Raw genomic sequence first — 27270 nt, forward strand, 5'->3', positions numbered from 1 at the left:
CAAGTTAGCTTTACTTATGAAAAGCCAAAGGTACCAGAAGACAGGGTTTTAATAGCTGACGATACCCCGGAGGAAGATTTAGACGAGTTTTTGGAAGAAATACTTGCTGCGTGTGCTGTAAACACTCGATCGAGTGATTTTTCCACTCGATCGAGCAATTTAATTCATCCTACCACTCGATCGAGTGAAATTACAGGTCGATCGAGTAGTGCACAAATTGATGTTGGTCGATCGAGTGACTTTCTTACTCGGTCGAGTAACTTTGCTGAGGAAATCACTCGATCGAGTGAAACAGAAGAAGAAAATGGTCGATCGATCGATGAAAGTACTCGATCGAGTACTTTGAGTGGCGGGGATCCTAATTTACTATCTAATACCGCCACCGTGTCATCTTCCCCTGCTGTGGAGACGTCACGCGTTGATAAAGGTAAAGGAAAAGTTGTGGGTCCACTCGTTGCTACCAGGGTACCCTTTCCAGGCCGTCTGAAGGACGCAAAGATCGAGCGACAGTACAGTAAGTTTGTGGACGTTGTGAAGAACCTCCAAGTAACTGTCCCTGTTTTCGAACTTGTTACTCAGGTACCCACTTACGCGAAGTTTATGAAAGACATTTTGACGCGTAAGAGAAATTTGAGCGAATTTGAGACGATTTCACTCATGGAAGAGTCCAGTAATTTACTCTTGAATAAGAGTCCGCCAAAAATGAAAGACCCGGGCAGCTTTTCTATTACTTGTGTTATAGGCAACATGGTTATTGATAAGGCCCTTTGCGATTTAGGTGCTAGTGTCAGTGTCATGCCCCTTCCTGTCTGCAAGAAACTAAAGATGAGTCATTTTAAAGTGACTAACATTACCCTACAGATGGCTGATAGATCTGCTAGGAGGCCCTTAGGTGTCTTAGAGGACGTGCCTGTGAAAATAGGCAAGCTCTTTATTCCAGTAGATTTCATTGTTTTAGATATAGCTGAGGACACCCAGGACCCAAATTATCTTAGGAAGACCATTCCTTTGTACAGTTGGGTCATTATTGATGTCGACAAGGCGTCGACTCTTGCGAGAGGGGATGACGCTATCACATTCATCCGCCTTGATGACTTTAGCTCGCCCAATGATAGAGGACACTTGCTATTCGGTTGATATCATTGACGAGTCTATTTATGACTTCTGGTCGGGTTCTTTTATGAAGGACCCACTAGAAGCTCTTATGCTTTTTGATGAGTGTGCGAGATAGCCAGGCAGACGATGACGCTGCGTTGGATTTGCTTGTTGATGGTTTAGATGAGCATGAGGGAGAGCAAGTGGAACAAATGATTAGCACTCTTTGCTCCATTGAGGTAAAGGTACCGGAACGTAAGCCTCTCCTTTCTCATCTTAAATATGTTTTTTTAGACGATACAGAGCAATATCCAGTCATTGTTAGTGCCAAGCTTAATGATGATCAGCTGACCTCTTTGTTAGCTGTACTTAAGAGAAACAGGAAGGCAATGGGTTATTCACTGGACGATATCACGGGGATTAGTCCCGATATTTGTATGCACAGGATAGACCTGGAGGAGGATCACAAACCTTGCAGGCGGTGGTCGGCTAGGCTGAACCGAGAAGATGCGAGGATGTTGTGATGGCTGAGGTAATGAAGTCTTTGGATGCGGTATTATTTATTCTGTCGGTAATTCTAAATGGGTGAGTCCAATATAGGTAGTCCCGAAGAAAGGAGGGACAACCGTAGTTAAGAATGAGAAGAATGAATTAATACCTACTCGAGTAGTGGAGTGGTTGGTTAGCGGATGTGCATAGATTACTGAGGCGGTAACGCCGCCACCAAGAAAGATCACTTTCCCCTTCCTTTTATTGATCAAATGGTAGAAAGGTTAGCTTCTCATAAATTTTTTTGCTATTTAGACGGGTATTCGTGGTTCTTTCAGATCCCTATCCACCTGCACGATCGAGGCTAAGACTACATTTACTTGTCCTAAGGGCGTTTTTGCGTATCGCAGAATGCCTTTTGGTTTGTGCAATGCCCCCGCCACCTTCCAAAGGTGTATGATGGGGATATTTTTAGAGTATATTGAGTCTATCATGGAAGTTTTTATGGACGATTTCAGTGTATATGGAAGTGATTTTTCTAACTGTCTGTCTAACCTTGAGAAAGTGTTGCAGCGCTGTATTGAGGTTAACCTTGTCTTTGAATCGGGAGAAGTGCCACTTTATGGTCAACGAGGGAGTTTTCTTAGGGCACTTAGTTTCTGATAGGGGAATAGAGGTTGATAAAGCAAAGGTGGAAGTGATTCAGCAATTACCACCTCCTGTTAACGTTAAGGGGGTGAGGAGTTTCCTTGGTCACGCCGGCTTTTATCGTCGGTTCATCAAGGACTTCTCAAAGATTGCTAAACCACTTACACAGTTGCTGCTTAAGGATGCCTCTTTTGTGTTTACTGATGATTGTCTTTCTATTTTTAACAGGTTAAAGCAGGCCTTAGTCTCTGCGCCGATCATACAGCTCCGACTGGAACTTGCCGTTTGAGATCATGTGTGACGCGAGTGACTATGCACTAGGAGCGGTGCTAGGCCAAAGGAAAGACAAAGCTTTGAATTCTATCTACTATGCGAGCTGAACTCTGGATGAGGCTCAAGTGAAGTACACTACCACTGAGAAAAAGCTGCTAGCTGTAGTTTATGCCTTAGAGAAGTTTCGTACTTATTTAGTTGGGTCAGAAGTTACTGTTTTTACTGACCATGCAGCTTTGAGGCACCTCCTTGCTAAGAAGGAGGCCAAACCACTACTATCGAGATGGATACTCCTTCTTCGGGAGTTTGATTTGCAGATTAAGGATAAGAAAGGAGCGAGAACGTTGAGGCGATCACTTGTCGCGCGATGCGACGAGAAGGGGAAGATTCTCTACCCATTGATGATTCTTTTCCTGACAATACTTTAATTGCTGTTATATCGTCTATTGTTAACCAAGAAACTTGGTATGCAGATATAGCTAACTTCGTTGTCGATGGCAAGTCACTTTGACCTTTCTCATCGAAAAGAAGCGTTTTCGTATAACGCTAGCGATATACGGGATGATCCTTACTTGTTTAAGGAATATGCAGACGATCTCTACAGACGGTGTATTCCGCAGTGGGAGACCAAAATAGTCCTGGAAGGCTGTCACTCCTCTTCATATGGTGGTCACCACGGTCCATCGCGCACCGTGGCTAAGGTACTTCGATCTGGTTTTTCTTGGCCTTCTTTGTTTCGACGCTAAGTCTTTTGTTTCAGCTTGTGATGCTTGCCAACGATCAGGGAACATTTCAAAGAGACATGAGATTCCACAAAACGGCATCCTAGAGGATGAGGTTTTCGATGTCTGGGGCATTGATTTCCAAGGACCGTTCCTATCCAGTAAAGGTAACAGGTATATCTTGGTGGCTGTAGACTATGTGTCGAAATGGGTTGAGGCAATTGCCTCACCTTATTGTGATGCTAAGACCGTGATAAAAATGTTTAAAAAGATCATATTTCCCCGCTTTGGTGTACCTAGGGTCGTCATTAGTGATGGGGGAATGCATTTTAAAGAAAAGAAACTCACTTCTATTCTGTCTAAAGTTGGTGTCCAACACCGGCGAGGTTTGGGGTATCACCCCCAAACTAGTGGTCAGGTTGAGGTCTCTAATCGCAAGTTGAAAGAGATCTTGTCTAAGGTAGTTTCTAAATCACGTAAAGACTGGAGTCTTAAGCTAGATGACACATTATGGGCTTACAGAACTGCCTTTAAGACACCAATTGGTGCATCACCTTATAGGCTAGTTTATGGGAAATCGTGTCACTTACCTGTTGAATTGGAATGTAAGGCCTGGTGGGCAATTCGTGAGCTTAATTATGATCCTAAGTTGTGTGGTCAGAATCGTCTTTTGCAGCTAGATGAATTGGAAGAGTTTAGGCTTAATGTCTATGACAGCTCGCGCATTTACAAGGAAAAGACGAAGAGATGGCATGACAAGAGAAATCTACCTCGGGAGTTTCATGTTGGGCAAAAGGTGCTGCTGTTTAATGCCCGGTTGAGATTATTTCCTGGCAAGCTGAAGCCCAGATGGAGTGGCCCTTATACGGTGACGGCTGTTACCAAATTTGGATCCGTGGAGCTTGAAGATTCCGAGGGTCATAGATTCAAGGTGAATGGCCAATATGTGAAGCATTACCACGAGGCGAGTGAAGCAGACAATCGTGTTGAAGTCTTGCGCTTCGACGAGCTTGACGCGCCGATTAATTGATGCCGAGAAAGGTCGTGCGGGACCTCTTAAACCAGCGCTCTCGGGGGAGGCAGCCCGGTTTTTTTATTGTACTTTTGTTGAACTATTTATTTTTCTTTAGCCTTACGTTGAACTTTAGACGTTGTTTTATGAACTTCCCATGTATTTCCTTGCTTTTAATGCGTGTTTTGCAGGTCAAAGTACTCGGTCGACTGATTTTGTGCTCGATCGAGCACTTTTTGAGGTAGTAATCACTCGATCGAGTGATATTGTCCTCGATCGACCAGAACCAAAATCATGGCTACTCGATCGAGTGGTTTTCTACTCGATCGAGTCCTTCCAATGCACCAGTTCACTCGATCGAGCTGTTCCAAGAGCTCGATCGAGTAGTTTTGACTCACCAGTTCTTTGTTTTTACGTCTATGGAGCTACTGCTTGACTTTCTTTGACCTCCCATGTTCATGGTCGGTTTGGGGAGGTCCCTCTTTATGACGTTTTGTAAGTTTTCCGACTCCACTTCTCCTTTTCCTTTCAGTTTGCATTTCTTTCCCTATTTTTGGTACAATGAGGGCATTGTACGGTTTGGTTTGGGGAGGTATGTATCCATATCTATGTCTGTCTGCATGTTTTCCTGCATTTTCGATGGCACGTTTAATTATTTTTGCATGCATTGTTGTTTTAGTTAATTCAAAAATCATAAAAATTCAAAAAATTCGAAAAATTCCAATAAATCAAAAAAAATTTCATTTAGTCGGAACGTTTGAACATTGACGCTACTTTGAATCCTTACTTGAGCCTGACATATTCTTGACATTTAGTTGGTGTGATTATGTGCATAATCTACGAGTTTTTGTTTCTTTCTTATCTGAACGAATAGACTTGATTCATTATGTCGGCAAGCTACATTACATTCTGAGGTTAGAGCTTTTTTAAACTGGTGACATTCATGACCGGTTTCATTTAGGATGTGAGTAGTACTCTCTTTAAGACATGTAACATCAAATTGCATAAGCATGAGTCTAGTCTTCTTAATACCTGTATGCATTCGGTCTGTGGATGGTGACACATGTTAGGAGAGGCAGTCCCCTTTATTTCATTCTACCCATGAGCCTCACATAGCCAAATTGCCTTTTTGTCCTATCAACTACTTTCTATAATACTTCCTACCCTAGCTGAGCTAGTAACGAGTAGTTCTTGGAATGTTTTATTGCAATATGGTTATTTCATCTGATTTCAGAAGATGGTGGAAGAATTGAAGGGAAAGAAAGAAAGAAGAAAATAAAAGGTTGAATTGTTGAAAAAAAAATGAAACGAAAAAAAAAAAGAAAAAAAAAAGAGAGAAGGGAAAGCGAAAAGAAAAAGAAAAGAAAGAAAAATCATATATGAGAAAAAAAAATGAGAATTGTATAATGATTCACACTCCCATGTCTTATCTATATTTTATGGGGAGTTGACGATTTTTTTGGTGTTTTGTGAGTTAGTGCATAAATTTTTGCACCGTTTCATCTTGCTGTTTTGAGTACGAAGTTGGGATGCAGTTTATATTTGGATCCGTTGTTGCTAGCCTGGCTATTAACCCCGCATATCCAAATTCATTTTAGCCCCTTCTTACCCATTACCTCACTTACCCAAATGTAAGTCCTCGGTATGTGTCTTGGTCATTAGTATGATTGGAATGCATATGTACGGTTGTAGAGACTTTATTCATGTTAACTGCATGCATGTTCTTATAGGTCGAGTTAGGTGAGTGTCTTACTTCTTCCTGTCTTTCACATATATACTCACCTTGTGCCTGATTTTGAGTGACGAGTGACCCGTGAGAGTCCGATATCTTTTGAGTCTTGCAAGGTCGATTTGTTGATAAGTTTGAAACATTAATTTAACTCGTTTGCACTTCTCACTGCCACTTTGTCATGTTATTGCATTAAATTGGTTCTAGTGGATGATTTGTAGCTGATGCGTTGGTCCCGTTCCATTGTTCACCCTTAGTTGCATTCATATTTGCTTGGGGACAAGCAAAGGTTTGGTTTGGGGAGATTTGATGCGTGTCTTTTATATAAGGTTTTCACCTCATTTTTACACGCATTTCTGTACTTTTTATGTAGCATCTGGCTACAAATACCCCCGAATATTCTACTTTGGTCCGTTTATTGTAATTTGCAGGAATTGACCGAAGAGGAGCTAAACCGAGCCTTAATCCGTCCCATTTGCATGCGTTTATGGAGAATGAGGAGCTGGAGCTTGGAAATCTAACACTTGGAAGACGCGTGAGCTGGTTTCAGAAGGCGTTTCAAAGCCTAGCATGCCTATATAGCTCGATCGAGTAGTTTACTACTTGATCAAATGCTTTATATACTCAAGAATGGTCGATCGACCAGTTTAAGGAGTCAATTGAGGAACTTTAGCAAGAAGAGCTCGATCGAGTAGTTTAATTCTACTCGATCGACTGGGTGGACGCATAGTTACTCGATCGAGTGGTACATTTCCACTCGATCGAGTGGTTTACCCTTCCACAGCCTTTTTCCGCCTAATCATATTATGGGCTTTTGTAATTAGTCCATAGATTAGGTTTTAGGATGGATTTTTAGTATAAGACTGAAGGAGTGAACTACGTTACTTTTCCTCTTCTTCTCTCACGTTCGTTTTACTCTAGTTCTTGTGACTGTTCTTTGGATTTACTCTTCCTTTACACTTTACTACTCGGATTTGGATTTTGCGATCGGTATTAAAGGGAAAATTATTTTTGAAGGGATTCTTGTTCACCTGAAGTTGAACAGTATAATGAAATTTGAAATTTGATCCATTCTCAAACGTGAATGTGACATCTCATAAAAACTCTGTCGGTAACAGAGATCGAGAACATGACATTATGATAAGCCTAATTATGTTGCGGCTTGAATTGAGCCTAATAATGTGACATTTGATGAGCCAAGTAAAAAAGCCTTAATTGAGTTTAATCCCAAATACTTATCTATCTGATATCAGAGTAAGAGTCGACTTTATTACTTATATGGATCTTAAGGAATTACAATGTTACCATAAAAGTATGTGGTTGTGATTTTAGGTCTCACATAACACCAAGCATTAATGACTATCGTAATTCGTTGTTAGCAAATTTGCAGCCGTCGTCATTATAAACGAGTAATGAATGTTACTTTCCCTTAGAATTGCTAAACCTTTGATTTGTAAGGCTACAACTTGCATACTCCCTCCTATTCACTATATTCTTCCCCTTTCCTTTTTGCACAAGAAATAAGAAAGTGATTTTGGACCACACAAAGCACACTACCCCACATGTAATTTAATTTGGACCACACAAATAAACCCAAAAAAGGAAATAGGAAAGAAAACTCGAATAATCCGAATAAGGAAATACTTCCTCCATTCAACTCCACTCTACCTATTTCTATTTTTTACACTATTCACAAATACACATTCAATCTCGATTTTCTCTCAATACATAAGTGAAAATATATTCATGTGGGATCTTGTTTGATTCGTCTTTACGAGTACATTAAAAATATCTAACTTTTATAATTTTTGCAAATACGTAGCTAAATATTTACCGCGTAAAACACGCGTTGGCGAACGTGAAAAAGCAAAGTGGTAGAGTGGAGTTGAATGGAGGAAGTAGTGAAGAAAATGATGAATAGGAGGGAGTATTATTCACGTATTATGCCAAAAGTTTATCATGATGGTTGTTTGATTACATGTTTCCTTCTTTCACCATATATATAACTTTAATAAGCTTGATGGTGATCAATTTATAACGTACTGCCTATTAACAGCCTTAATGCAATATAGGTTTGTCTGTAATAACTATGGATGATTTAGGTTCTAAATGTCTAATCATGTTTTTTTGTTGGATGATTTACACTGTACGGTTTATCTGTAGCAACTACTCCGATCCCTCCATTCAACTCCACTTTACAAGTTTCTTTTATCACGTTTACCAACGCAGCTTTTACACGATAAATATCATTAGCTGCGTATTTGCAAAAATTATAAAAGTTAGATATTTTTAATGTACTCTTAAAGACGAATCAAATAAGATCTCACATCAATATATTTTCACTTATGTATCGAGAGAAAATTGAAGTTGAATGTCCGCTTGTGAATAGTGCGCAAAATAGAAAGTTGCAAAGTGGAGTTGAATGGAGGGAGTATGGAGTATGAATCATATTGAACCCTATATCTCTTATTCTTATTCTTTAATATACGACCTTAAAAAATTACGTGTACCATTATGGTTGTAAGTTGTAACCATTAGTAAGCAACAAAGTAACTTTACAAGTATTAATTTTATTTGACAGTTTTATTTGCGTATAATGATATTCATGATTCATGATGATTAGATATGAAATTTACGCATAGTATTGGACCGTAGTGAGTATGTATTTTCTTATTAATACTTTGGCCTGAAGTTCAAAGTTTTTACCTATTACCTATTTTGGACTAGAAGTTCCATAAATAGAAGTTGTATACCATAAGTATACAAGATTATCTTGGAATGTCACCCTCAAATGAGTAATATAATCATGTTCTCTAAAGGAACATTGATGAGTCTTGCCTACATATATGAGACATATGTTGTGTCCAATGTCACATAACTTGTCTGGCCGGATTCCTAGAAAATTGACACGAAATAATTCAGATGTGACATAGTAAGGCCATCCGGGTTCTTATTATACCCGTTTTGATAAACCTGAAGTTTATCTTAAGGAAAATACAAGTGCTGAAACTCTCTCATGTAAATTTATTAAAGGCAAGACATTACACGAAGACTGAGTATATTTGATATTGGAGATCACGATTTGATTGTTATATGGAATCGTTAGTCTCCAAATTGGGCATTGTGATTCAGCACATTGAAAAACCAACTGCATAAGACAATTAAGGTGGATATAATGATTTATTACCCATTAAATATATCTGGTATAGATAGTTTTTACCACCTTAGGGAGAGAATATAATAAGGAAAAGCTGGTAAAAACAAACAAGTATATTATCCTCAACTGGACCTGAAGTTCAGTGATTTGTTTTCAATATGAAATAAATCAAATAGAGGTTCATGGAATTAGAAATGATGGTATTCATTTGGTTATGAAGATGTATTATGATACCACTTTCATCATCTTATCAAAATATGTTTATACATTGAAATTTATGATTTAATTATAGACAGATTAGCCTTATATGTGGTATAGCGAGCTATAAATTAGTCATAGAAAATATATGCAATGAAAAAATAGATTCTTGCCAAATTGAACAATAACCACACATAAAAGGTAGTGTGAAAGTCATACTGATTCACATATTTCAAGTAATAAGAAAATGGCAAGCATGGGCAGTTGGTACTCCTGTGGAGTAAAGAAATTTAGATTTCCTGAAAGTGACATAGATATCTGAATGATAATAGATGGTGCATGTATAGAAAAGGAATGGTACCATATACATTCAGATATTATTGATCAGTACCGACACTATCGCGAGATGTTGAAATTATATATCGATATATTTAAGGAAACGATATACATTTGCGCGCGGAATTTAATGGACTAGATAATGGGGATCTTATAAATAAGTCCAATTTTATTATCGACACATAATCAATGATTATGAATGAGCTCATGGACCTGAAGTCCATCAATTGACTTGAAGTCAATTGCAGTTACGAATATTGGAAAAGAAATTGTACAGTTTGCATTATCGAGTCATCATCATGTGCATTTAGAGATTAAGTTCATTTGCATATTAATTAGTTTTATTTTATATAAATTATTGCATTGTTTTAGAATGTTGTTTAGAATTAGTTACATATCATATGCATGCACATGATTAATTATATTGTTATATTTTGATAAATATTTTAAAAGGAGAACTGTTATCTTATGAGATACTCCAACGAGGATTACTCCTTATAGGAGCTTTTTATAAACGATTATCAAATGATAATGTTTGATTAATTGAGTTTTGGGAACTCGTGATTATATATGAACCTCTTTGACACGATTGAAAAGTTCGTGATTATTTCCAAAATGGAATACTTAAACTCCTGTAGAGTTTACTTGATGTCTCAACCTAAAGTTTGAGCATATTGGAATTTAGATTTGAATGAGCTTCTTGATAATTAAACATGTGAAATGAGTTTATGGTCCAGAAGTACCATGACGATTAGAATAATTTAGTGAAAATCTACAATGAAAATGTCAATCCATACATATATGGTTTAACAAACAAAATGGCTCAAAGGTATTGGATGATTATTCAATAATTATCGGATTGATTCTCCTTAAGACAAGGAATTAAGGAATAATGGTTACACTCTTTTTCCCTTCGACTAGGTTTTTTGTCTCAATGGGTTTTACCTAGCAAGGTTTTTAACGAGGTAGCACAATAAGCGCATTGATACGTTATGATTATTAAGATGAGTTATTCTTGACATATAATATTATGTCATCTATCGAGAAATTCTCTATCACTATTATGGAACTATTATTTGCAATAAGATCCATGAGTCATCACAAATGACTACACCCAAATTGTAAGTTCTAATGAAATATGAAGATAGAAATTATAAAGGATTTGAAGATATCAAGTTTATCAACTACAATGGATTTTATTCAACTATCGAGCAGTTACGTTAAAGCATGGTTCATTTCAAGATACATCAAGTTATGTAATCATCAGGGGGAGTTGACACGCGTTGTACTCTTTTTTCTTATCCATGATTTTGTCTCACTGGGTTTTCCATAGAAAGGTTTAACAAGGCAGCTGTTATTATGCGTGTTTGAAGATTATTGTATTCTTTTACTTTCTAGCGTTTTTCCCATATGGTTTTTCTAGTGAGGTTTTAACGGGGCATCTTCTTAAGTAATGGACATCCAAGGGGAAGTGTTATGAAATATTATAGTATAATATTATATGAATGTCCATATCTTAAAATATTATAGTGTATTATCTTATGGAAACTCTACCCTTATTGTATGTGTATATATACCCCCGCCCCCCATAATGGAATAAGATACTTTCTCCGTTTTCATATGATCTACCCGTTTTATTAAAATACACTCATATAATTATCTCTCTCTGTTTTCATACTTCCTCCGTTTTCTATAATTTATTCAACAAATGGGTAGATTATATAAAAACGGAGGAAGTATGATTTTGTCTCTCTCTCTCTCTCTAATCTCTCTAACACTTCTTTATAATTATCTCTTGTCTTTATTTTACAACAACTCCCTCCTAGTCTAATTATTCTCTTTCCTTTTCGAGGCTAGTCAGGTGTTGGTTCCCCTTTTCTTTTTTGGTAAGTTTGTGTGGTGGAAATTCATTTTCTTAATTTTAGTGCCCAAAAGAAAGAGAACCAACAATTAGACTAGGGAGGAGTATGATTTTCGAGGCATTGTTTTATTTTATTTATTTAACCCGTTTTATAATTAAAAACGGTGCCCATCTTAAAAAAATTGTTGCAGTTGGTTATATTAGTATGATCTAGCTTCCGAGATAAGATTGAGCAGTTAGTCTTGCTGAAGACGGGTCGGAGCAAGTGACGGGTAATGCCACTCACAAAACGGATAGGGGGGACAAGGTGGGGGCACCCCCATGTGCTTCCCTCTCTCCTCTATTTGGGTCATTTGTGAGAGGAAATGGTATCCGTCACTCCAAAGTGACGGATACGTGCCGTCTTCAATGAGATTTTGTGAAGATTGAGAGACTAAAGATGATCACTCCAGTAATTACACCTAATTATAATTATCTTAGCTCAATCCACAAAAATGAGTAAAGCCATTTGGCAGAAGGAGGTGCAACACATGGGACCTCAAGTTGATAGGGATAATGTAGGTTCATCAAATCCATAACCTCTGAAATGGACCAATCGATATCGTCCTTCACTTTCACCAAGAGCCAGCCCCACAATCTACGGTGTGCCACCTATGTTTCTAGACTATATGTACAATCATTATTTCTACATTAGGCTACAGTTTTATCTCATATGAAAATACAATTTAGATTCTCTCCATTTCTTCTCCTCTCCATTTCCTTCCATTTCCTTTAAACAGTCTGGATTATAATTTACTACGATCTAATGGTGCAAGTGATAAATGAGATAAATGTAGAATACTAATATAATATGGGATTGTGAGAGGAAATGGACAAGAAATGGAGAGAAAGAAATGGAGAAGATTTTTGCTCATGAAAATAATACTACTTGTAGTTTTGTGCTAGGGTCATCCGGTATTCCGGTCATAGATGTAGTAGTTATAAGATAAGAGATAAGATTCACTCAAAAGTCAAAACTATTAATAATTTACCATAATTTTAAATTGAGTCTTAAAAATATTTACTTTGAGTGAGTCTTGATCTCATTATAAGGAAAAATTAATCAATAACTGATTTTATGTGTCATTTCTTGTGTAAAAAAGAAAAAAAAAAGTGAAGTAGAAAAGTAGAGAACTGGAGTTTGAGATAAATCTAATAGATAATGTATAAAGTCTGGGGTAAAGCGAGTCTGAAAAATAAAGAAATAATAAAATTGAGTGAAAAGTTGATGTGACATAGTTTTAAAACTTAGAAAAGTGAACTCATAATCTTACCCTAAACTATGAGCAAGTGAGTATGAGATTACCACTACCTATTAAATTTCAATCACAAATTTTACGTCTATTTACTTTGCGATGAAAATATCTTTGTGAAATATCACAACAATCTCCCTTTTTTTAATATTAGTTTATACACAGACGTCACATTTTACGAACTTGTAATGAGTCACAAAAGGAAATTTGAAATTTTTTAATATATTTCTTGTTACTTAGGCTAATAGTGTTGAAACAAGTGGTCGATCTCTTATAATCTGTAAAAAAAACTTTTCTCTCTAAAATCTTTCTCTAAACTTTCTCTCTAAAAAAAGCCCCAAAAAACTTAAACTTTTCTATCTTGTTCCACCACTAGTTGCATATCCCTCTACATCCCCCTATACCCATACTGCCTCCTTGGAGATGTGGCCACGCTTTGGGCTTTTTCCGGAGGTCGGACCACCAACCCTTGATTAATCCTCTAACATTTTGATTTCTGGTTGTCTTCTTCGGATGAGTGTTTTTCTCCGTCGCCGTCGCCGAGATCATAATTTCGTCCTTTTTTTGTTTTCCCTTGTCCGATCGGTTGAAGTTTGGTTTATTGCAGTTGCATGGTCTTGCTCACTGCCGTTTTCGTTTCTCATCCCGGTTCTTGGTGGTCTTGCATATCCCTCCCCTTGTGGTCCGCGGTCTTCGGTGGCACTAGAGTGGTGTTTCCCCTTCCCCTACCTTCTCCAGTCTGCCCCGTTTTGGTCGGTATTGTCCTTGGGTGTTTCGTCTGCATGTTTACGACATGGTGTTCCCCTTCCCCTCGCCTCGTCCCCCACCTGTCGTACCATGGTTGTTGTCTGGTTCTCGTTTTCTGTGGCTATGTTTTTGGTTCTCAGTCCGTCTTGAGTAACGTTTGGGGCTTTGGGATTTTCCGGGTGTTTGTTGTATTGTATTTCGTGTATCGGTTTGGGACTGTTGTGGGAGGTTATTATCTGATCTTGTTGACATGATGGGGACTCTTTCAACTGTTGTTGACACGAGCTCATCCTTTTTATTGGTCTTAATCAGTGCTAAATGTTTTTGGTGTGTTGGTCTGACTTGGTAGTATCAATATGGGGCGAATTGTAGTCTTGGGTAGGTTGGTTGTGGTGGTTTCCTTCCTCTTAAATTTCATGTTATTGGTTATAAGTGCCCTGTTTGTTTTTGTCTGTTTAATTTGCTTATCATGTTCATCAATAAAGATCTCCTTCAGAAAGCGTCTCCTTCAATGGTCTAGGGTGTTCTGTCCCTCTACCATTTGGGGTTTGCTTCCGTTTTGGAATCAATTAGGTTATGTTATTTCGGGCTTGTTGTTTTATGTTTTTGCATGCAGCAAAAAAGGCTTAATAAAGGTTGGTATGGATCCTCTATGTCAAGTGTGGGTTGGATTCGTCAGATGTCGGTGCCTTTTGGACTCTTTGGATTAGAGTTTCGCTGAGGGGTGGTCCTTGTTTTCATCTATCAACATGCTGGATTTCTCGGTTTGTTGGACTTATGATCAAAGGGTTCGATCTCTAAGGTGTAAGAGAGTTATCTCCACCAATGGTAGACTTCATCGTCTTGCTTTTCACCTTTTCTTTCTACTTTCTTTTCGCAAGAGCGTAAATACACCTTGTTATTGTCACCCGGCGGCTTGTATGTATCAACGGTATCTGGAAGTCAGTTGTGATGGTGAAGTTGGTTCAATCGCTTGTACTTACCAATATTCCGTTTTACTCAATACCACCTTAGTTTTATCAGTTTGTATTACTAATGTTGTTTAGTTTTAAATAATGGATTTATTATGGGTTCACAAAGCCTAAACATTATGTAATGCATCTTTTCACTACTATAAAAAAAATACTTAGGCTAATATTATGGGGAGTTTGAGCTCAAGTCTCAAGTCCAACCTGACATTAATCTTATGTTAATACTGTCATTATTGTCTTATTTTGATCATTGTTTTTTTTAAGACCCACCAATTGCATTTATGACTGAATGTTAAGTCTATATATATAGTCTATAAGTCTATATAATCTTTTATCATAAAGATATGGAGTTAGAACTCATACTTGTTAATTAATAGTTGTTTTGTTCGATCTTAAAATGGATAGAGTAATAGTAATTAGATGGAATGTCATTAGAAAGTTTTGGGGTATAGATGAGTATGATAAGATTCACGGGGTTGGAATGGACTTACAAGTTACAATCAATTAAGTATCTAGTTTCATTCCAACAACCTCCAACCAAAATACTATAATGGATTGAATTCACTTCAATCCATTCCAAAAGCTCCAATACCAAACACCCTTTAGTGTATTTGACAAGGGATAAATTGAGAAAGTAAAAAAGTTTTAAATTGAGTTTTGAAAATAAATAATATTTCCTCTATCACAAATTTCAAATAATGATAATGGAACGGAGAGAATATTATTTATTGATGTTATGACTCAAGTTGAGTATTTTATCATTATATTTATATTTAAAGTTAATTTTATAGTTGTTAGATTTTTAAAATTGAAAAAAAATGAATAAAATTATTAATAAAACGAACTAAGTTATCACGACTTTTGACACCAGCTTAAGCTTCAATTTTTAAGCCTCGACAAGCACAGTTTTGTGAGCAGATATCGAAAACATATGGGCTCGATTATTACGATTACACATCCTTAATTGACCACATCATGGCGCGCCTTATTCTATTTGGAAGTTTTTCTTTCCATTTAACTTGGATTAAATTTTATCACTAACGAGAAGAGTTTAGATACTTCTAATTCTCTCGTTGATTGAGGTGTAGGATGACATGGTAAGCTCGATGTACCACAATTTATAACAGTTTCCTACATAAAAGTTAATACAAACTTGGACAATACAAGATAATTTGGATAAAACAAAGCTATATAAACACTTTTATGTTTACAAAGATTATATTAATTCAACTCCAAATGATTTAGTCACCTTTCTGTTTACTAAAGGTTATATTAGCTCAATTCAAATAATTAGCTCAAATTCGGGTTCAAGTCAAAACAATTCAAAATCAATATTCCTTTTTACTATTTAATTTATATATTTCATAGAAACTTTGCACTCTTATATACTCCACACATTATTTACCCTAAGAAAACACAATTCATCATCACCATTACCACTACCAAAATGAAATCTCTCCCGTCCACCTCACCCAAAAATTTGCTAACAACCCAAATACCATAGGATATGCTCATATGCCCCTTCAAGTACTCTTTACCTTTTCTAGTTTATAAAGGATATCCTCTCTTCCTTATTTCCCCCACCCTTTCACATTATCCACCATTTTAATACCTTCTTTAACCCCGACACCCATAAATCCGGATTAAGAGCATGTACAATAGAGAGGATTTACCCTCCTCTTAGCCCTCTCTCTCATCTAAGAGGAGGTCCTCTCTATTGTGGAGTATGCATAAAGGATCCTCTTAGAAGGAGGATGTTCTCCACTTCCTCTAGTTTTAGAGGAAGTGGAACATTGGCCCTTGTGCCAACTATCCAATTATATTTGTCCAAATTTAGTATTTGCTTTTTATTTTTTTCTTTTAATATAAGTTGAAATGCAATTAAAATGTTAGAGGATAAAAAGAGGATCTCTATCATTGTAGGGCAAAATAAATAAGAAGAGGATGAAAATAGTGAGGATGAAAGTGGATGATAGAGAAAGTGAGGTGTCCAAAAAAGAGTGGGAGAAAGAAAAAATAAGAGGATCATAATCTCCTCTCTATTGTACATGCTCTAACTCCCTCTTATACTTTTCCCTTATTTCTTTATTCCTCGAATATTCCTTCCCAAACACCTTCCTATATATACCTTCTCACTTCCCTTACCCTTCCTCAAATGTTCCTACCTACACAAACATCACATTAACACATAATCACATACTATTAACCTAACTTTTTATTCATTTTTATTCTTATTTTTTAAAAAAATGTCGAGTAATAAGCGGTTAACCGATCCGTTTAACGAGAAAGTCCGAGTGAGGATATTCGGGTTAAGTAGTGGTAGTAACAGTAGTATTAGCGGAAGCGAACACGAAGGTGAATACGGCCTCGTATCACCTTCGCCATCGCCTTCGCCTTGCTTATCATACCTAGTCCAGAATTTTCTGGAAGACGAGGAACCGAGCGAGTCGAATAACAACCATAACACGGACACGAAGCTGACTCGAGCGAGCTCGTCCGATTCTGACTCGGACGAAATACTCCGATCAGATCCGACGGCGTTAATTAACGAGGTGATTAATCCAATGGTGTATAACAATGCGGATTGTTTTCGTAATAAGCTTGTAGCTCAAGTTACTAAAGCGACGGAAATATTTTCGTTTTTTAGAAAGAGTAACAAAGCGATGTTTCATCGCAATTTAATGGCGTACCTTCGAGAAATCGGTTACGACGCCGGCGTGTGTAAAACTAACTGGACATCTTCCGGTAACCTAAAAGCCGGAAATTACGAGTTTCTCGACGTTATATCGCCGGAAACTCGCATCAGATACATTATCGACACCGAGTTTTCCGGCGAGTTTGAGATCGCTCGCGAGTCCCCGAGTTACGAGAAATTGAGAAAATCATTACCGCGAGTTTTCGTCGCTAAACCTGACGATACGAAAACAATCGTACGATTGATGTGCGATGAAGCGCGAAGATCGATGAAGATCAGCGGTTTATCGTTACCGCCATGGAGGAAGAATAGATATATGCAGATGAAGTGGTTCGGTCCGTACCGTAGGAGTACTAGTCATTTTGCGGCGGCGCCGATGGTTGTTTCTAAGGCGGCGGTGAGTGGTTTTCCGGTGAAATGTAGGGCGGTAGGGTTTGAAATCGCCGGAGATAGCGGTCTGTTTATGTTTCCTCCGGTGACTAGGACAAGATAGATGATGAGATGATTTGAATTTGATTGATTATGGTTATTAATTATTAAATTAATTATGTGGATTATTTAGTTGGGTGTATTTTTTGAATAATTTAATTAATGGAAGAACATGAATGATTTAGATAATGTTAAATTAAATTATCTGGTGTTAATTGTGGTATTATGATTTCAACGTACTGACATAGGAGGATTAATTTGAGATTTTGGTGTCTAGAGTATGATTTACGATTTTTCAATTTTGATTAACATTGACAGATGTTATCAGGATCAGTTCATGTGTTGGAGGATAATTTAATTAATGAATTATTTAGCTTTTAATCGGAGTACATTTTAAGACTTGAGTACGGGATATTATCTTTAAAATAATACTAGTTTTAATCCCGTGCAAAAATTGCACGGGGTTACTTGTTAAACAATTGTTATTATTAAATTATGAATGGAGAAAATGTATTGAAATTCAAATATACAAAATTAAGGAAGTAAGAATATAGTAAAGACAATAACATTAATACAGTCGTTATTACATGAGACGGTTTTACACGGTGAGACGATTTCGTTGTATATAAAAACAACTTATTAGTATTAGATAAATAGTTTATTTGTTGAAATGAACCGTCTCATAGGGTGATTCGTTTTACTCTATAATTCGTGTTAATCTAAATAGGCTCAATAACAAACTGTTGGCTCAAAATCTAAATATGATTAAAATAGGCTTAAACAACCTCAAACTAACCCATTAAAATCTCAGTACATATCGCCAAAGGCCCCACCTTCACCTTAAAGTAAATTAGCAATGCTAACCTAACATACTTCCAAAACATACTTCACACGCCTCTTTCTCCCTCGCTCTCTCTCATCAAACACGCCCTCACCAGTCACCGTCATTATATCACTCCCTCAAACCTATAATTTCTCTCTATAATCCTCATTCATTAAACAATATATCATCTCCTTACTCGATAATGTTTACCCAGTTGATAATCTCTCTCACTATCAGCTATGTTTGTTTCATTTTTGTTCTGATTTTTTTCTATTCAATTTCTCATAGATCTGATGGTTATTTTTTTAAAAGTTGATTTTTTATTTTTTTATAAAATTATTAGTGAATATCATAGATCTAATGAGTATTATTTTTTTAAATAAAATTACTCAATATGAGTAAGTATGTGTTTTTAAATAATATTCTTTTTACTTTATTTGGTTGACTATATTACGTTTAAATTATTTTTTCATTTATTTAAAACTTATTTTCGTTAATTTAAAAAAATCCCATATTTTGAATGTAATCTTCCCTTTTTTTGATTTTTTTTAATTTTTTTTTTTGACAAAACAATAGACTTGGATATTTTCTGAAAATATTTATCAATTAAATTCCTAAATCTTATTTTTATATAAGTTTTTAATGGCATGTTTTCCCTATTATAGTTACAGGATTTTTAAAGAGAATTTTTTGAAATGAATTGTTAAATTTAGCTTTCGGATTTTTTTGAAGATTTTAAAACAATTTTTTCAAAAAAATAAGTAATTTTTAGATGTTAAATATTTGTAATCACTTACTTGAGATCATTTAAAAGATTAGATTATATTAATTCAAATTAGATTAACTTAGTATTAATAAATTGATTTTATCATTAAAAAACTTGCAAAATAAACTTAAAATCGTTTTTTTCGGAGTAATTTTTCAGATTTGAATTGGGTGGAGAGGAGAGGAGATGAGAGGAGAGAGAGTAATTAAATGGTGTATAGAAAGTGGTGGGTCCTATATGTTGCCAAATTTCGGAAAATTTTCAGCCAATGGGAAGCCTTCAAAATACCTGGCTTTTATACTAGGTAGATTATTATATTTTATGCGTTATGTTGAATTCTTTACGTTTGCTTTATACATGTATATTAATATTTATTATTTGGTTCATTTCTTTTGTTATATATTACTAAAATTTCAAAAGTTTGATATTCACAAATTGGTTATTTATAGTTTCCTTTATACTCCGTATAAAAAAATCATTTATCGAAGATTCGAAGCCTTGAATAAGTTTATTACTTTCATGTGTTTGATAAACGACGTATTCTGATATCATATTGGTCGAAAATTACTATTTTTAAATATGCTGTTAATAGCAACATATTGCATTAACATATTCACTTTATTCATGAATTATTCTAATTATCTTAAAATCTGCTAATTACCAAACAGCCTTTCTAATTCTGCTGATTAGTTTGATAGTCAAATCTGCTACTGAAATCTGCTAACGTTATCCGCTATCATGAATCTGCTTCCGTCGTTTCCAAAACAGGGCTTTAATGTTACTATTAAGTTAGTAATTGTGTAAACAATTGATTGGGTCTATTCACTTAGCTTGGTATTGTAATTTGAGGTGCCAAATTCAAATTTTAAGATTTTCAAAATCTCAGACGTAAATTTAAGTAGGTATAAACGATAATCAACTGAATATGGCTCAGTTGGTCTTGTTCTTTTGTGAAATAAAATTGATAGATATGGGATTCGAGCTTTAGAGCATCTACAATAGAGAGTATGTTATCTTCCTCTTAATTTTTCTCTTTTCTTCTATTTTTTTGACACCTCATTTTCTCTTTCATTCATCTCATTTCTCACCATCACCATCCTCTTCCATTATTTTCCCCACAATAGAGAGGATCCTCTTATATTATCTTTCATACTTTAAATAATCTCTAAAATTTTAAAAAAGAAAAAACAAAAGTATTGTTGTATAAAAGACAAATAGTGATTGGTGGGTGGGCACTAGGGCCAAAGTAAGTTTTCCTCTAGTTTCCTCTAAAACTAGAGGAAGTAAGCAACTTCCTCTTGTTAAAAGGATATGTAAAATGTGTCTCACAATAGAGAGGATGTCCTCTTAGAGGAAAGAGAGTGTTAAGAGGACCTCAAATTCTCTCTATTGTGGATGCTCTTAGACCTCAAGGTGCTACATTAACTTATTAACCATTGAGTCATATTTGTACTAGAAAGTAATATAACTTAAAATACGAGATTTTATTTATCATTAATTATAAGTACATTATTTTAAATTCAAAATAAAATATTATTTATCAGATTACAAAATTACCCCGGATCAATTACTTTTCATTTTTACTTTATACAACATTAGTTTAAGGGGAAAAATCAAGGGAAATGATAAATACACATTTAATACCCTTCTATATTTGACATTAATTTAGAAATTAAAGAGTAAATTACACATAAATCAATGCAATTAATGCTTGTATTTATCATAAAATATTATTTACCAAATTAATTTTTTTTTGGGTGCCCCGCTTTATTAAAATATCCTGCATCCGTTCCTGGGAATAAGTAGCAAATACATCGAAAACGATTACATATTTTTGTACTCCCTCCATTCAACTCCAAATGGTAGTTATCTTTTTTGTACACTATTCATAAGTAAGAAGAATCTTCTCATTTCCTCCCAATATATAAAATAAAATATATCCATGTGGGATCTTATTTTATTCGTCTATAGGAGTACATTTAAAATATCAAACTTTTATAATTTTTACAAATGTGTAGCTAAAGATATTTACAGAGTAAAACTCGCGTTGGCAAACGTGAAAAAGTGATAAGTACCATTTGGAGTTGAATAGAGGGAGTACAATTTATCCCCCAAACGTGAATTTAATAGACAATCTAGTGTATCTGGTAGAAATTGGGATATCTGTAACCTAAAAAACCTAATCCTGTTGAAGTGTCAATTTATTTGTTTTGGAAAAAAGAGGAAAATGTCGGATCCACATAAATCTACAACTTGTGATGCGGAAAATGAACAGTGGGAAGTGCGGGAAGACACGGCGTCGTTACATTAAAACGGTAGTCGATCTTTTTTCTGTAGTTATGAAGAAACATAATGCACGTGCCTTAGTTAGCTTTATTGGCCTTTGGCATTTTTTAAAGGTCATCTCTTGCTTTCTCCAAGTGTCTTAGTCTTTCTTCATTCACAAATTCTTGTTTGTGACGGTACATATCCGTCACTCTTGAGTGACGGATACCATTTTACCTCACAAAGTACCCACTTTTTCTCTCTCTGCAACACTATTCATGTGGTCCCCTTTCTCCACTAACCCATTTTGTTACCATTTTAACTCACAAAATATCCGCCACAAATGTTAACCCGTCACAAGGGAGACCAATTGTTCTTCATTGGGTACCTTCGTTTATCGTCCACATTTTCCCAACTTTGTCCATGTAATTGACCAAGTTTAATAAGTACTCCATAAGGAGTAACATACTCTTAATTATGCCTTTATCCCATCCTATTTATTTAATTATTAAAATTAAAATTGTAGTGTATCTTTGTATGACCTATAATTGGATTTCCTCCTATTATATTGACCATTTTCATGCAACTCTCATCGTCGGCTTCATACCTTTATATATCTTTATTTATTTATTATGGTTCATTCCTTATGTTTATTAGCCAACATTTAGCCAACACTTTGCCTTTTGACTCCCTTCTAGGCATGATTCATCATGTATTTTGATCTATTTTAGGCCTAGTTTTTTTTAGCGGATAGAAGCTGAACTAAACTAAATGAAACCAAGTTGAGTTAAATGGAGCTGAAGTAAGAGTTAATTTGTAATGAGATAAACTGAACTGAACTGAACTAAGCTGAAATTAAGTTAGATAGAACAAAGCCACTCCGTTCTAGTTAACATGTATCTAAGCTTTTGTGTCGTTTAATAGAGTTAAGCTGATAATTTTAAAAACAACCTCCTATATAATTGGCATCGAACTGATTTTGATGTACCTAAGCTATTAGATGACCCAATTTATGTCAGGTTCGAGTTAGTAAACAGTTACAGTATATGTTTTGGAGGAAAATAAGATGGAACTAAGTCAATTTTAAGCATCACCAGAGTCATAAAACAACTTATCCATTCATATTTAGGGAACTTCTAGTATCATGAGAGATCGAGGAACACATGATTCAAAGTACAAAATTGTAAGACTGAATTTAAAGAGATTTACATTGTTCTTATTAACACATTTCAAAATAATTTAAAAGGAACTCAAAACTATATTGTACGCGCCACAAACAAGAACTTGTATTCTTAATGAAATGCATATCTTAATATTAAAACAAACTATTATTCTACTTGAGAATAAAAACAAAACTTTTACTTTTTTTTATTCATTTTGCTTTATCTTATTCTTATTACTTGACCGTTTTATGTGTTTCGAAAAGTCGGAATTATCATTCTAAAAGAAGAAACATGTGCACGCCCCACAGCACAAGTCCAGCTAGTACATACACTAATTAAAACTAAATCTACTTACACATACATTATCCAAAATGAATAAAGCCTGAAAGTGGTGTTAAGGGGATGAAACGAAACGAAATGACATGAGCACGTACATATATGAAGTTATGCAGATGAATCCCAATGAGGTACTGCATTTAACCTAGCAGTTGCATCAATAGGGTCCAGTCAGGTACATCCTATTAACAACAGTTGAATAAAATGACAAACACACATTAGACCATCCCCAAGCAGAAGGTCGCCTTAATCGGGTCACCAAAAATTTTCCTCTTAATCGCACCTTATTAATCTTGACCCACTTTCACCCTCCTCCAAGCAGAAGGTCACGACCTGGGTCACCAACCCAATCATTTTTCCACTTTCCAACATTTTCAATCATTTACCACATTCACTACCCCACCAAAACCTCTCTCTTACTTTTACAATTATTATTTATTCACAAATTATAATAACTTATTTTTGAAATTTTGTAAATATTTCAACAAAATAAGAACTACTCTAATCTCATAAGTATTTTAATTTTATTTCGTATGTGATCCAACTTATAAAAATACCGTATTATTAATTTTTATCCGGGTATTAAGAAAAAAATTTGAAAAAAGCAAAAAGAAAAAAAAAAAAAAAAAGGGGACAAAAATAAGGACGTGGTTAAACCACATCCTCACACCAAAACATATCCAATTCATTAACAGTATCATCTTCTCTAGTGCAAACCTCCAAGGCTCCAACAAAACTAGTAATTTGATCCTCTGAGATCTAAACCTCAGTTATCATCTTCTATTTAATTAAATCAATTAAATATCATCAAATTCTTTTTATTTCCCAAATCAATTCATCATCTCCTTCATTCTCCATCCCAAATAAACAAATAAATCAAGGTTGTTCTCTAATTTATTACTTCCTCGAAGCAAATAAATCAATAAATCACCATCGCTCCAGGGCAGTTATCGCATTATCGCATCACCATCATCATCATCCACAATCGGGCATCACCATCGTCGAAGACCATCATCACCATCGCCCATCACCTCCGATTTAGTTAAAGTGGGTTAAAATATGTCAAAATTGAGTTTATTTTATTGGCAATTAAAAAATATAACCCTTTTTTATATGTTCATATTTTTTTATTTTGATTTTGGTATATAATTTTCAATTAATTTAGATATTAATCAATATTTCAATCTTCTTATTTTTTTCAGAAATGGCAGAAGACTCTAGCGCATTTTTTTGGACTCAGTCCTTTTTCTCTTTCATCTTTGTCCAGCAACCAATCAAATGATGCCACATACAAGGTCACCAACAATTCACAATTCTCAATTCAGGGTCACCTGGTGACCCTCACTTGTTCAAGGTCACCAAAATCATCTTGTTAATCCTAGTTTAAGGAGTCATTAGCGTGACCCGACAAGGTCACGACCCAGTCGGTGACCTTGCTTGGGGATGGTCTTAGTGTCATAGTACTTGCTTGGATAAGGTGGTGTTTGGCTATTGGGTTAAGATTAGATTGGCCCACTTGATTTAAATTATTATGGGGCCCATAACCAGTTAGATAGCCTTATAGGGTCATGTACTCATCTTGCATGCCTCACCCTTTCGTTGCTTCCTCATACCATCCCCAAGTAAGGTCACGAGGGAGGTCGTGACCTTGCTGGATCGTCTTAACCAACAATTAAGCACGGGATAAGCGTGACCTCTTTGCAAATTAACGTGATCTTTTGGTTAAAGAGGTCAATTTATGACCTCTTTGGTTGCTCTTGACCTTATTAGGTCAATTAGTGACCCAATAGGTGTCATATTATCATTAGTTGTAAACAAAACAAAAAGGGTTGGAAGATGGAAAATGAGTGGGTTGATGACCTAGGTCGCGACCTTCTGCTTGGAAGGGTGAAAATGGGCCAAGGTTAATATTGTGAGATTAAGAGTAAAATCGGATCGCGACATAGTTAGCGCGACCACTACTTAGGATAGTCTCAAGATGTCCCTCTTCCCTTCGATTTTGATTTGCCTCTGGTGTTATTTGTTCATTACTTCATTGTTTGAGCATGAAGCTAGACTTGGCAAAAGAAACCCAATTTGATTGACCCGATCTGAAAAAGTTGATCCAAAATCCGAAATTGATCCGAACTACATCATTTAAATGTGACCCAAAATCCGAATTTACCCAACTCGACCCGAACATAACCCAATCTTTCTTGGCCTGTAACGGATCCGACCCGAAAACGACCCGATTCAAAACCACCAAACTCGAAAATGACCCGACAAAACATTACTCTAATTGAACCGAAAAGACTTGAAATGACTTTTTCTCTCTTATTCTTTGACCCGAAACAGACCCGACCAACAAACCTGAAACGGACCCGAAGCCCGAAATGACCTGAGCCGACCCGAATTAACCCGAAATCAATAAGAGACCCGAACTGACCCGACTCAAACTGGCCCCTACCCGAACCCGACTCGATTGACACGTTTGCCATGGCTACATGAAGCTCACTAAATCTAATATGATTACTAGAGCCGGACACATGCACGGATCGCCCCGACCGACCCGTCCCTTCGGTATGCATTTTCCAGGGCCTTGACCTTGTATGACCCATATACTGTCTAGAAAATGAACTCGGCCCACCAATGACGACCCATGAAAAACAAAAACAAAAAAATTACCCTAGTCCCGTGACCCTGCCTGCCCATGATCCGCTCAAGGGTCGGTTCAGGATCGACATCCTCTTGAACTGACCCGACCAGCCGTTATATCCTTAAAGGCCGCTTCAGAGTCGAGTTGGGTAAACCCGACCCGACCCTAACTAGGCTCGTGGCCACCTCTAATGATTACACGGTTGATATTGAATTTGATGGGATACGAAAAAGTGGTCACCGAAGTTGATCTAACTTGATTTGAGGCTAAATTTATATACAACACTATCCTTATTCATAATCGATTTATCAAAATAAGTTAAACTAAATGATACAAGAGCAAGTTTACAACCGTATGTTGATCATATGGTTAAGAGTATCTTTAGGAAGGGTGTGTTGGTTTTGTATTTTTCTCTTCGTTCATGAGATTTGTTTACTTTTATTTTTGATAAAAGAATAATAGAGAGATGTAATGAGGATGGGGACATTTGTTAGCACTAGAGATATTGGATAATAAGCGAAATAAAATAGACACTAACTTATTCCTCAATTTCATAAATTCTGTTAGAATAAAAATGTAATTAAATTGTTGAAACACTCTAAAATAATATAGATAAATAATTTTTCCCTCGAACCCAATTTTTATTGTCCTCTTTGCTCTCAATTTTTTTTTTGAGGGAAAAGTTTTGTGTATTGATAACTCAATAAAGTCCGACATAAAATCGAAGACTACAACATCAGGTGTAGTATACGGGCACATCTGATCTCCACCCACACTCGGGTAGAATACTCAATCGGCAAATAGTTGTTCCCTTTCTATTTTTAGTAAGTAATTACACTATAAATCACTCATCATTTACCAATTTATTAACTTTTCTCAAGCCCCCCTAAAATACGAGAATCTCCATCAGCAACAATTTCTTCTTGCTGAAATTCTAGACGACGACGTCGTTGCGACTCTTGTAAAACATCTATGACAGGCTCTAATTCAAAACGTAAAAAATAAGATTAAGTTACATCATTTAGATCACATATCTCATTTGGTTAGTTAACCCTTTTATTTTGTTTATCATATTATATATTAATCTCTTTTCATTTGTGATGACAGATTTTTGAAGTTTTGAAAAACAAGGTATTTGTAGATGGAAAATATCAGGCACGAGATGTTAGGAGATATCGAGAGTATCTCGAGATAGTTTGGTATAAGGAAATAAAAATAGTATAGACAATGAAATATATGTATTTTGGTAAGCGTAGATTCTAGCAATATTGTCGTCTTTGTCCGCAAGGCATGAGTCTAATATAAATACTAATGCCTATGAATAATGTATGACACGGTACAACTATCAATAATATAATCGTCTTAATGAAATCTCCTCACCTCTCGAATTTATACATGGTATCAGAGCCTCACGCTCTTGAGGCCTAAATAAATAAATTCCGCTACCCTGCCGGAGGAGCCAAAGAATTATGGTGCCCTCCGGCGGGATTTTATCGTGTTGATATATCGTCTTTTGGCAAAAAAAAAAAAATCTTCGATTTTCATGGCACGTATGCTGTTGTGCTCTTGTTTTGTGTGTGTGTTGTAGCCTCTGGACTACTTTCTTCTTTTCATGTGAATTTGCGAAT

At 35.9% G+C, this 27270-nt stretch overlaps 1 protein-coding gene and 1 long non-coding RNA gene across 2 annotated transcripts; both read left to right on the top strand.

The window, feature by feature from the left end:
- The first annotated feature begins 15967 nt into the window (after positions 1-15967).
- Positions 15968-17866, top strand: LOC141592105 (uncharacterized). The gene has a single exon (XM_074412693.1). It carries the CDS (start codon positions 16777-16779, stop codon positions 17716-17718), a length of 942 nt encoding a protein of 313 aa, XP_074268794.1. The 5' UTR covers positions 15968-16776; the 3' UTR covers positions 17719-17866.
- Positions 17867-23696: 5830 nt separating this feature from the next.
- Positions 23697-27010, top strand: LOC141591051 (uncharacterized). The gene is made up of 3 exons (XR_012520616.1): positions 23697-24054; positions 24210-26466; positions 26750-27010. It is a non-coding gene; the product is annotated as an uncharacterized LOC141591051 (long non-coding RNA).
- The last annotated feature ends 260 nt before the right edge of the window (positions 27011-27270 follow it).

Source organism: Silene latifolia, chromosome 7, assembly GCF_048544455.1.
Source record: "Silene latifolia isolate original U9 population chromosome 7, ASM4854445v1, whole genome shotgun sequence".
Lineage (NCBI taxonomy): Eukaryota > Viridiplantae > Streptophyta > Magnoliopsida > Caryophyllales > Caryophyllaceae > Silene > Silene latifolia.